This window comes from Oikopleura dioica, chromosome PAR (assembly GCF_907165135.1).
Source record: "Oikopleura dioica chromosome PAR, OKI2018_I68_1.0, whole genome shotgun sequence".
In the NCBI taxonomy this organism is placed as follows: domain Eukaryota; kingdom Metazoa; phylum Chordata; class Appendicularia; order Copelata; family Oikopleuridae; genus Oikopleura; species Oikopleura dioica.
This window is the reverse complement of record NC_137293.1, coordinates 17,049,429-17,060,008: the sequence shown is the minus strand read 5'-3', so window position 1 is coordinate 17,060,008 and position 10,580 is coordinate 17,049,429. Positions and strand designations below refer to the sequence as shown.

Here is a 10,580-nt window from a genome sequence, read left to right as displayed (position 1 = left end):
ATAATCGTAATTTTTTAAATTATAATAATTAAAATATGATTAATTAACATTATTTAGCAATAAAATATAAATTTTGAGTTGGTTTTAGTGCGAAAAACGCGTTTCAAAATCGCCGAAAATGGCGATTTTATAGCATAAAATCGAAAATTTTCTTAAAGAAAGTTGGTCCAATCAAAAAGCTAGGGACCAAAAATGCTCCTTTTTATCAAGGAATCTAAAAATAGTATCAAAATTTTAAAAAGTCGAAAAAATTTCTTGACCACCACCCCTTAAGAACATTATCAAGGCGCATCGTTGAGAGAAGAATATATTCTCCGTTTCGAAACTTCTCTCAAACGTCAGACTCCCAAAGTCGGACAATACTCCTGACGAGCATCCGGAGTGATGGTTCTGTAATCACTCCAGTCATTGTTAAGCTCCATATTGAAATCCTACAATTGTCTTAACAACTCCTCGTACTTTGGATTCGCATTTCACGAGAATCAGATTCGAACATGCGAGAGAAATGGATTCTGCGATTAATTTTCTTCGCCTTTTGGCAAATTCGAGTTCTGCGTACACTTGCACGATCGTTTCTATTCCCTGCTTGATTTATGACACGCTGCTCAACAGTCTTAAAAACGGAAATAACTCGGCGGTCAATGAATATCTAGGTTTATCTGAAAAATATTTCGTGTAAAAATTTACTGTTAGAAAAACTGGATAAAAAGAAAGTACTGGACTATGTGATGGACGTCGCGTTTCCGCTGATAACTGAAGCAGTGGAACAAGAATCGGAAAAGATAGACGTCACAAAACTTGTTGACGATTTAGTGACTGACCCTTTGTTACAGGTATTTGAAATACTGTCTCGATTGAGCATCTTTTTCGTGCGAAACTGGCTTTTGTCTTACTGTCCTTTCAGGAAGCGTTTTTGAAGGACATTGATTTTGACTTGGATGATTTTTCTGACCTCTGGATTTTACCTACTGTTGAATGGGTACAAGGTCCATTTTTGAAATGAATTGCTGGTTTGATTTTGGGTTAAGAAACTTTAACTGGATTCAAAGAAGATTTCGGGTCCTATCAGAATGTAAACCTACAAGATGATGGTGGGGCTTTGGCTCTTTTTGCGGTTGAAACTCTTGCGAATTTCTTGGAGAAAATGGAGGACAACCCAGCTCTTGATCAGGGCTCTAAATCTGAGGCGAAAATCAAAAGTCCGGTCTGTCCAGGTCCGGGCACTTGGGCGAAATTTACAAGTCTGGTCTGGTCTGGTCCGAATTGGAAAACTCGGACTTTAAGTCTGGTCTAGTCCGGGAAAAGTCCGAAAAAGTCCGAAAAAGTCTGGTCCGAGAAAAAGCCAAAAATCCGGTCTAGTCCGGTCTAGTCCGAAAAATCCGAAAATTTTTCGAAAAATTTTCGATAAAAAATTTGAATAAATTTCGAAATATTGTCGATAAGGTTAAGGACCCCTCCGTCAATTGATAATGACTTTTTCAAAAACGGATATCGGGTTGATCCCCTTAAGATTTTTGAGATATTTTTGATTCTTTCGTAGCTCGACAGTTGCTAGGGCACTAGAAGGAAAACAAACTCACAGGCCTCTTAAGGGGAAACCTTCGAAACTATTCTGCATGCAGAATAGTTCTGCATATAAGAAAAACGACTTTTATCAAAGGAGGCGCGAGAGTAGAGAAAGTTGGCCACCTTCAGAAATGAGTTCCCTACCAGAATTTGCGCGCAAGGGCCGTAGGCCCGCAGCGTGCTTCCAAACAGTGAAATTTTGTCTCTAAATGAAGATCTTCTTTTCAACACAATGCAGAATAGTTCTGCACTTGTGCAGAATAGTTCTGTATTTTGCAGAATAGTTCTACAATTGCAGAATAGTTCTGCGAAACGCGGAATAGTTCTACTTTTTGCAGAATAGTTCTATTTTTTGCAGAATAGTTCTGCATGCAGAATAATTTCGACCCCCTCCCTCTTAAGGGTGTCACAACGATAAGTTAAAGTGAAAATATTTTTCAATCATTTATATCATTATGATCACCTTAACTGATCAATATTTTTATGATGAAAATTAAGCTAAGACCCTTTTCAAGGGGACCGCATCAAGTGTATGATGTTATCTTAAGGGTTTCACTTAGAAAAATGAAGACTTTTCGGACTTTTTCGGACTTAATTGGTCTGAAAATAAGTCTGTAAGTAGTCTGGAAGTGGTCAAGTCTTCTCGGACTTTCTCGGACTTCTCGGACTTTTCGGACTAAAACATAAGTCTGAAAGTGGTCCAGCTTTTCGGACTTTTCGGACTTTTTCGGACTAAGTCCGGCGAAAAAGGCAAGTCTGGTCTGGTCTAGTCCGAAAATTTTCTCAGCCAAAAATCAGAAGTCTGGTCCGTCCGGCCGGACTAGACCGGACGGACTTCGGACTAAGTCCGAGCCCGGACTAGTCTATTTAGAGCCCTGCTCTTGATGAAATCGCTCAGTCGCCGATCAAGTTTATTTCTCAATCAGACTCAATAATTTCGATTTGGCAAGTTTTTGCGTCGATCGAATCGGCTGACCAACTTCAGACTGAGGACTTGATCACTATCGCCATCGCTATCGTTGATTTCGGAGGTGATTATTTATTGAAAAAATTAATTAAAACTTGAAATTTCTAGCATCATTCATTAATGATGAAAACATAGAAGACTTCGTTCAATACGAAATCGTTCCATTCCTACGGGAGCTCCAAGAACAAGGAAAAGTGAATACATTTGTAGGAAGAATCCTTAAGACGGAAGTGAAACTGAATTAAAGTGTATTCATAATTGGGACAAAGCGAAAGATTTCGTTGTGAAATCCGCTCTGCAGGCCGTTTTGGACCTCTTCTTGAACAATAACATGGCCGAGCTGATCGGATTAAATTTGAATCTGAAAAAAATCAAAAGTACTGTTGTCGACCCAGCATTTGAGCTTTTTGATGACGCAAAAGAACTGGCTGAAATCGGGCTTTTTCATCAAGAAAAATCAACTGAACTTGCCGGAAAAATAAGTAAAAAAGCTGCGGAAATCTACATGAGCACAGTTCAATGGATCGCTGAATCTGCGGCTTCGCTGTCGACCGAAAATCTCGAGGAAGCAAAATTTTTGACAGCTATCGGTGAAGCAACAAGAAAAGCGCTATTTTTTTTTTTTTTTTTTTTTTTTTTTCGCGGTAGCTGAAGCTGCTAAAGCAAACAAAAGATCGGTTGAAAAGATTTTTGAACATTTAGATGAGCTGCTGAAACTCTTCGAAGGTAAAACTTGTCGCTAAAAAAAGAGATTGATTTGTTGAGCTTTCAGGCGATGAATGCAAAAATGACTTCTGCAAATCGCTCAAAGAGTTTATTTTTGAAGATTATCGAGCATCCCTAGAAGTTGACAGTCTCTTGGAAAGAGTCAATCTTATTATTGGGCAAGTAGAAATGCTGGAAATCAAAGAATACAAATGTTTAGACCTGCATTTTTCGAACTGCTTCAAATCCCGGCCAACTCAGTTACTGATGCAGTCGACGCTTTGATCGAGCCTCTCACGAAGATGCTCGAGTACTTTGTTCATGTTTCTTCGTAAATATTTTCTTATTTTCGCATCAAACTTAAATTTCTAGCAATTCTTCTGGTAATCTTCAAATCTTCTCCGAAACATATCAAATACTCATGCGGCAGATAGAAGTCAAGGAGTACCTAACAGACAGCGTCGTTGGAACTCTTGAAAGTCTTGCAAAACTGCTTCCAGAATCTGCGAGGGGAGAAGCAGAGTTAATTGCTAAATGGGCGAAAGTAGCAAATATCGTCTTTGGGTTTGAAATTCATTTTTACGGCGTTCTTTCGGAAGGTAATAATTCATAATTTATAAAGAAAGCGAGTTTTTAAGCGTCTCTGCCACCAAATTACAAGTTTGATTACAAGCTAATGGAATTAACGGGAATTTTCTTCAACGAAACTACTTCCAGAAATATCGCTGAGTTCATCCCTGATTTGATTGATTATTCTCCAAAAGTAGGAAGGAAAAATTTTATTAAAAATGAAATTTTAAAAGTCTCTAAAAACGAAAGAAGATTTTAAAAAGTGGGCGATGGACAAAAGCGCTGGCTTTTTGGCCTCGATTGGTAAAATTCTTGTGAGAATTCTTGAAGAACAAGCAAACGCAGGTAAGATTTTAAAAGAAATTCACTAAATTGAATTATTTTAAGTAATTGAAACGATTGAATCCATACTGAAGATTTCCAGCGTAACTCTTCAAAGCGCTGTTGGAATCGCTGAATCAATCGAGGGTGTTCGACAGCTGATTTCGATTATCAATTAATAAATTCTGCTGAAGTGCATTTTCAGAAATCTTCCTGTTTATTTTCATAAATATAAATCCTTCAATCGAATGTTATAAAAATATATTATTCTAGCTCGCATAATAAACAAATCGTATGGAAGAAAATCATTCCGATTCAACCTCTAAACTTTCGTTGATGAATTTTCTTGCCCGAGTTATTTTGACTTGTCATAACTTGGCAGCGCTGAATTTGATATTCCCAGATTTTCTCAACAGGCCAGACGGCCCCACCTTCTTCATGACTTTGTTTTTGACTAAATGCGGCCTTCTGACAAATATCGAATAAATCCTGACAGGCTGCCTTTAAAACCGACCGCTTGGTTCATCTTTTGTAGGCGAAGAGATGAAGGTATTTTCTGAGTTTATTTTATTTATATTCAAGATAAAGAGAATCGCCAGAGATTTTTCAAAAATCATGTAACGATTAATTTAGCTGTCTGCGCTTTTCCTCCCTGCTGCCCTTGCCGGGTCACCTGGCGTAGGATTCTTCACCGACGACGGCGACTATTGGCCAGTTCTTGCTTGCGAGTCAGACAAGGCCTGTTCCATATGGAAGATTGCTCAGAAGCCGGGCTTTGAGGACAGTAGAGCAGCCCGACTCACTTGTGATCTCTCGATAAATAAGTGTGTCTGTGCCGATGGCTTCGTCGATAAAAACAACGATCCTATGGACGGTTGCGAGGAAAAAGCTGGAGCTGGGAGCGACGGAGAGGTAGATAGCTAAATAAATGATCGCGAAAAAATATAGACGAGTAAATTAAGAGCTGCTACTTCGGAACTTGCAGCGATGATGCATCCTGCGAGTCGTTTCAACCTGGACTGAGATGTGGCTCGAATGGATGCTGTGAATGTGATCCTAGCAGCATCTCATGAAAGGTTCAAATCAAACACAAACGTTTGAGAATATTTTAATTTGAATTTTGAAGAAAAAAAAACGTCTTATAAATTTATCAAAAGCCAGTTTTCCTTAATCATTTTCTAAAAATCAATCTTATTTATTTGAACTCGCCAAGCTATTGGAAATCAAAAAGGATGTCTAACCAAGCCCGAATCAGAGCCAGAAGTTGCCGAGGCTGATGCAACTCCTCGAAACAACTGCCCAATTGATTTCGTTCAAGTTCTGAGCGATCCGATCACTTGCTGTCACCAAAATGCGTATTACGACTCAAAGTCACACTCATGCATGTGCGGCGGGCAAGAAGTTGATGAAGATGGATTTTGCAAGGAATGTCCTAAAGGCATGGTTTTTCACGAATCATAGCTTGATACATTGTAAATGCACACCGTGAATTCTGAAAACCATAAATAAGGGAGTAGTCTCTGGAACACGGAAAATAGCGGAACAGAATGCTGCCCACACAACACAGTTTGGAGCACTAAACTCTCAATGTGCATTTGTCAAGATTTAACAATTCCTGGTGCGAATGGTCTTGAGCCAAACGAATGTCCCGGGGACTGCCCAAAGAGTCCATATTGGACAAAGCTCTACTGGTCAGAAGATGAAGGCTGGTTCTGTCTTCCCCAGGGTGCGTCATACCATTGGGACCCCAACACCTGCCGAGATCAAGTTCAATGCCCGGATCAGTTCGGAAACTGGCAAACAGTCGATTCAAGCTACGGTTGTCTTTATTTAAAAAAATGATAACATGATCAATTAACATTTCTTTTTTCATTCTTCGCTAGTCGTCTTTAGATTTTCAACCCTATAAAAGCATCGGAAAATGTTCTGTTTGTCCCCCTGGTTTCCGAGAATTCGAAGTCTTCAACGGAATCGAGTGCTGCCCTGGGCAATCAACGTACAACGAGACTCTTGGGACTTGTTTCTGCCAGGATGGGGTCAACAAGCCAGACATGTTCACTAACGAATGTCCTGGAGACTGTCCAGCTGGAACAACTCTCGGCTCATTGTATCCTGAAATCACTTGCTGCCCTCCTGGAACATCTTTCGTTGACAACAACGGCTTTGTCGGCTGCGCTTGCGATAACCTCTCTCCCCCGACCGCACCAGATGTTGACGGCAACTGCCCATTTTGCGCAACAAATCATCACAAACAAAAGAAAGACAACGGCGTAGAAGTTTGTTGCCCAAAAAATCACGTGTGGAGTGACATCATGCAAAAGTGTGCCTGTCCAAATGGAGCGGAAGACCAAGGCTACGGTTGCCCAGGAGATTGCCCTACTGGAGAATATCTTTATGGCTACAGTCTTGACGGTGACAGTCTTTGCTGTCCCGTTGGCTCGTGGTTTGACAACAGCCCTTGTGAACAACGATGCAGATGCGACTATGGATGGAATGGTGGAACTGGCCCGGAACCGAATGCAGGAGATACACCTCATCCTGAACGCGGCTGTTACTACTGCTCGTCAGAGTTGGTTCCTTTCGTTAGTCCTGGTAGTTCGGAACCAATCTGCTGTCCTGAAGGTCAGTACAGCTTCGGAGGAAGTGTTTGCTTGTGCCAAGACGGACAACCGCCTGGTCCTCGGGGAGAGTGCTACGGTGAATGCGATCCTGGCTTCTATCTATCGGAAACCTGGAATCCCGATTTACAAAAACGTTAAATCATGCTGTCCTGTTGGATCTGAGCTTCAGTATAATAGTCCTGCGTTGGTTTGCTTCTGCACAAACAGTGGTAACGAAGCCACATCAATGAACTCTTGCACCGGCTGCGCTCAAAATGAAGTTCCCTTTTGGATGAATCACGACGACACAACTTGCTGCCCAGAAAACAGAAGATATTTCAATTTTGCCGGATGTCAGTGTTCAGATGGATCGATGCCGCACGGATGGACGGGATGTGATGGCGACTGTCCTGCTGGTTGGTATCTTGCCGGCCCAGCTCCAGAGAGAGAGTGCTGTCCTATCGGATCCGATTATGACAATGACCTGAAAAAATGTATTTGCCAAAATGGGAACTACATTAATATGGAGCCACAAATAGTTAACGGTGAATCGACTTGTGGGATTTGTCCTCAATCTATGACTGTCCACTACGACAACGGAAAGAACATCCACTGCTGCGGTCAGAATCATCAATTCGACGGACAATCTTGCGTTTGTAAGAACGGAGACCCTCCCGGCGCTAATGGCGAATGCAATGGTGATTGTCCACCGGGAACTACGTACCAGTCGAATGAATTCGGAGTCATTTGCTGTCCAAACGATGGTTTCACCGGCTTCAACAACATGAACGGTATCTGCATGTGCGAAAACGGAATCGAAGCTGACATGGAAAACTACGTCTGTCCGCCATGTCCCGATGGCTTAACTTCCTTCACCGATATGTATGATAATATCCAATGTTGTCCAGCGAATCAGCACTGGAGTGACAATCAAATGGGTTGCGTCTGCTCTGATGGACAATACCCATTCGGAGACGGCCAATGCAACGGGGACTGTCCATGGCTCTTCAATTTCGCCAAAAATACGCCAGAGCTTCTTTGCTGCCCAGCTAACTCATTTTACGACCAAGATCGCGAGAAATGCATTTGCAACCCGCCAGGAATGTTCTTGGATGCAGGAATTTCGCCAGACCCAGACACACATTTGTGTCCATATTGTGGATCTTTCGATACAATGTACGAAGGAAAAAATGGTCCCATGTGCTGCCCAAATAATATGGTTTATGATGAAATTAACGACGGATGCACCTGTCCAGACGGATCACAGTCATGGCCGACCAATTATGGGCCTCCTCAATGTCCAGGTGATTGTCCGGCAGGAGAATACCTTGCTCACAGGACGCTGGACGAAAAATTTTGTTGCCCAGTTGGCTCAACCCCGACTATCAATGGATATGATGATGTAACTTGCACCTGTTTTGATAATAACCCACCAGACCCTGTCAATGGCTGTCCAACACCATGTGGTCCCGGCCTAGTACCTTGGGATGATTCTTACAACGGCAATCAACAGATTGCTTGCTGTCCTCCAGGAAAAATCTGGTATCCTTGGCGAAATGAGTTCATGTGCAATGGAGAATATCTCGGCTACAACAATGCCTGCGAAGGCGACTGTAGCCCAGGCTGGTACAAATGGAGCGAGGATCTGTGTTGCGCTGTTGGTGGAAGTATGATGTGGGACGGCTCAGCAGATGTTTGCAAATGTCCCGGCGGAACGTCTCCAAACAGTGAGACCGGCTGTGGTTTCTGTTCAAACAAAGAAATTGCATACAGAAAAAGGGATGGTAGCGAAATCTGCTGCCAAAAGAATATGAAGTTCAACTACCAGTCGGATCAGTGCGAATGCGAGGGTCAACCACTCACCCCGACATTCTCGCCAGCGACTTGCAAAGGCGATTGTCCAGTCGGGAAATGGATCCAGTTCAAAGATAGCGGAGAGATGATTTGCTGCGCAATTGGTTCTTGGTGGGATGTAAGTTTTCAAAAGTGCATGTGCCCCGATCAAAATGAAGCCGATCCAGACACTGGTTGCTCTATGTGTGCTGTTGACGAGCAAATATATTTCGACAACAGTGGAAATACCCGATGTTGCCGTACAAATCAATACTTTGATCTCTCCTGGGACGAGTGTCGCTGTATGGATGGTACACGCCCATATAACTCGCAATGTCCAGGAGACTGTGAGCTCGGAGAAGTTATGGAGCAATTCTATCCCGAGAAAATTTGCTGCCCTATTGGAGCATACTGGAATGCAAATGCAGAAGAATGCATCTGTTTCAATGGCGCACTGGTCGACAACCGTTGCGAAGTTAATGATTGCGCACAGATGGATATTGCTTTGATTACTGCTGACGGAGTCCGATGCTGTCCAAAAAATCAAATCTGGCACGAGGGAAATTGTAGATGCCCAGACAAAACCAATCCTGGATCAAGCTACAACACTCAAGGTGGAAATGGTGATTACAATCCCCATCCACAAGAATGCCCAGGAGATTGCCCATACGGCCAGAGGTTCTTTCTTGACAATAAAGGTGATATTGTTTGCTGTCCTGGAGAAACTGGATATTCCGCAATTACTGATACTTGTACTTGTCCAAACGGTGGAACATATGATTACGAAAATAACAAATGTCCATACTGTAACAATAACAGAGAGAAAGAATGGACCGATCCTAATGGAAATAAAATGTGCTGCACATTAAATCAGGTCCTGACAGATTACTCTTGCACTTGTGAAGACGGAAGTAATCCTGATCAAAATATGCAATGCCCAGGCGATTGCCCTCAAGAAGAATATCTTTCGGATATTCTGGGCGGCGAGCTAATTTGCTGTCCAGTCGGATCATCATTGCAAATGATGAACGGAGTGCAAACTGCCACATGCATCTGTGATCAGACGGGCAATGAGCCGGATGTAGAGACAGGCTGCAATCTTTGCAATTCAAACCAAATCGCATTCCAGACCGGTGGGCAATGGAGCGCTCACAAATGTTGTGCAAGCAATTTGATCTACAGTCCAAATGCCAATGATTGTACCTGTAGCAATGGGTTACCACCAAACGGGGATGGAAGTTGCCCAGGTGATTGTGCAGCAGGATTTTTCTTCGTTGGAGAATACTCCGAGGTTATTTGCTGCCCGTTAGGAAGTGCTTACAATTCCGCTCTTGAGCAGTGTCAATGCCCAGATGGAAGTGAAGCTGGTGATAGTCCTTGCCCTCTTTGTCCGACACACATGTCAAGTCATTGGACATCAAATGGAGAAGAAAAGTGCTGCTTTGCCCATACTGAGTGGTCGGAAGATCTCGACGATTGTGCATGTTCCGATGGATCTTTTTGGGTCCGTTTATGATGTGCGAGGATACCTGCGCTCAAGGCGAATATCTTGTTCAGCCACATCCGTTCCAGTGCTGCCCACTTGGATCAGTCTTTGAGGAAGGCGAATGCAAATGCAGCGATGGAGGACCTCTTGATTCGACTTATTGCGGACAATGTCCCGAGAATTCAAACGCATTCTTGGACTTTGATAATGGAATGACAAAGTGCTGCCCTGGAAATCAAAAATGGGTAAACGGTACTACGGGATGCGTTTGCGAAGATGAATCGATGCCATTGGCATTCGGCTCATGCCCTGGCGATTGCAATGCTGGTATGTATCCTGCTGGAATCGATCTGAACAACACACTTATTTGTTGCCCTGATGGGGCTTATCTTGACTCGGGTGAATGTCTTTGCAATAGTGGCAGCCCTGTCATTAATAATACCTGTCCTCCCTGCTCTCCAAATAGATCGCCCTTCTACGACACTGCCGGGAATTTATTGGAATGCTGTCTTAATAGCCAAAAGTACATAGA

General features: G+C 42.7%; 3 protein-coding genes across 3 annotated transcripts; all 3 read left to right on the top strand.

The window, feature by feature from the left end:
* The first annotated feature begins 445 nt into the window (after positions 1-445).
* LOC145702160 (uncharacterized) lies at positions 446-2,778 on the top strand. The gene is made up of 6 exons (XM_081779368.1): positions 446-653; positions 694-833; positions 905-986; positions 1,029-1,168; positions 2,453-2,597; positions 2,642-2,778. The coding sequence occupies exons 1-6, from the start codon at positions 506-508 to the stop codon at positions 2,776-2,778; spliced, it is 792 nt and encodes a 263-aa protein (XP_081635494.1). The 5' UTR covers positions 446-505.
* Positions 2,779-3,132: 354 nt separating this feature from the next.
* LOC145703028 (uncharacterized) lies at positions 3,133-4,424 on the top strand. The gene is made up of 7 exons (XM_081780336.1): positions 3,133-3,259; positions 3,306-3,417; positions 3,459-3,569; positions 3,611-3,837; positions 3,877-4,001; positions 4,042-4,153; positions 4,196-4,424. The coding sequence occupies exons 3-7, from the start codon at positions 3,541-3,543 to the stop codon at positions 4,306-4,308; spliced, it is 606 nt and encodes a 201-aa protein (XP_081636462.1). The 5' UTR covers positions 3,133-3,259; positions 3,306-3,417; positions 3,459-3,540; the 3' UTR covers positions 4,309-4,424.
* A 248-nt stretch (positions 4,425-4,672) lies between these two features.
* On the top strand, positions 4,673-5,202 carry LOC145702159 (uncharacterized). The gene is made up of 3 exons (XM_081779367.1): positions 4,673-4,678; positions 4,763-5,041; positions 5,092-5,202. The coding sequence occupies exons 1-3, from the start codon at positions 4,673-4,675 to the stop codon at positions 5,200-5,202; spliced, it is 396 nt and encodes a 131-aa protein (XP_081635493.1).
* Positions 5,203-10,580: the final 5,378 nt, after the last annotated feature.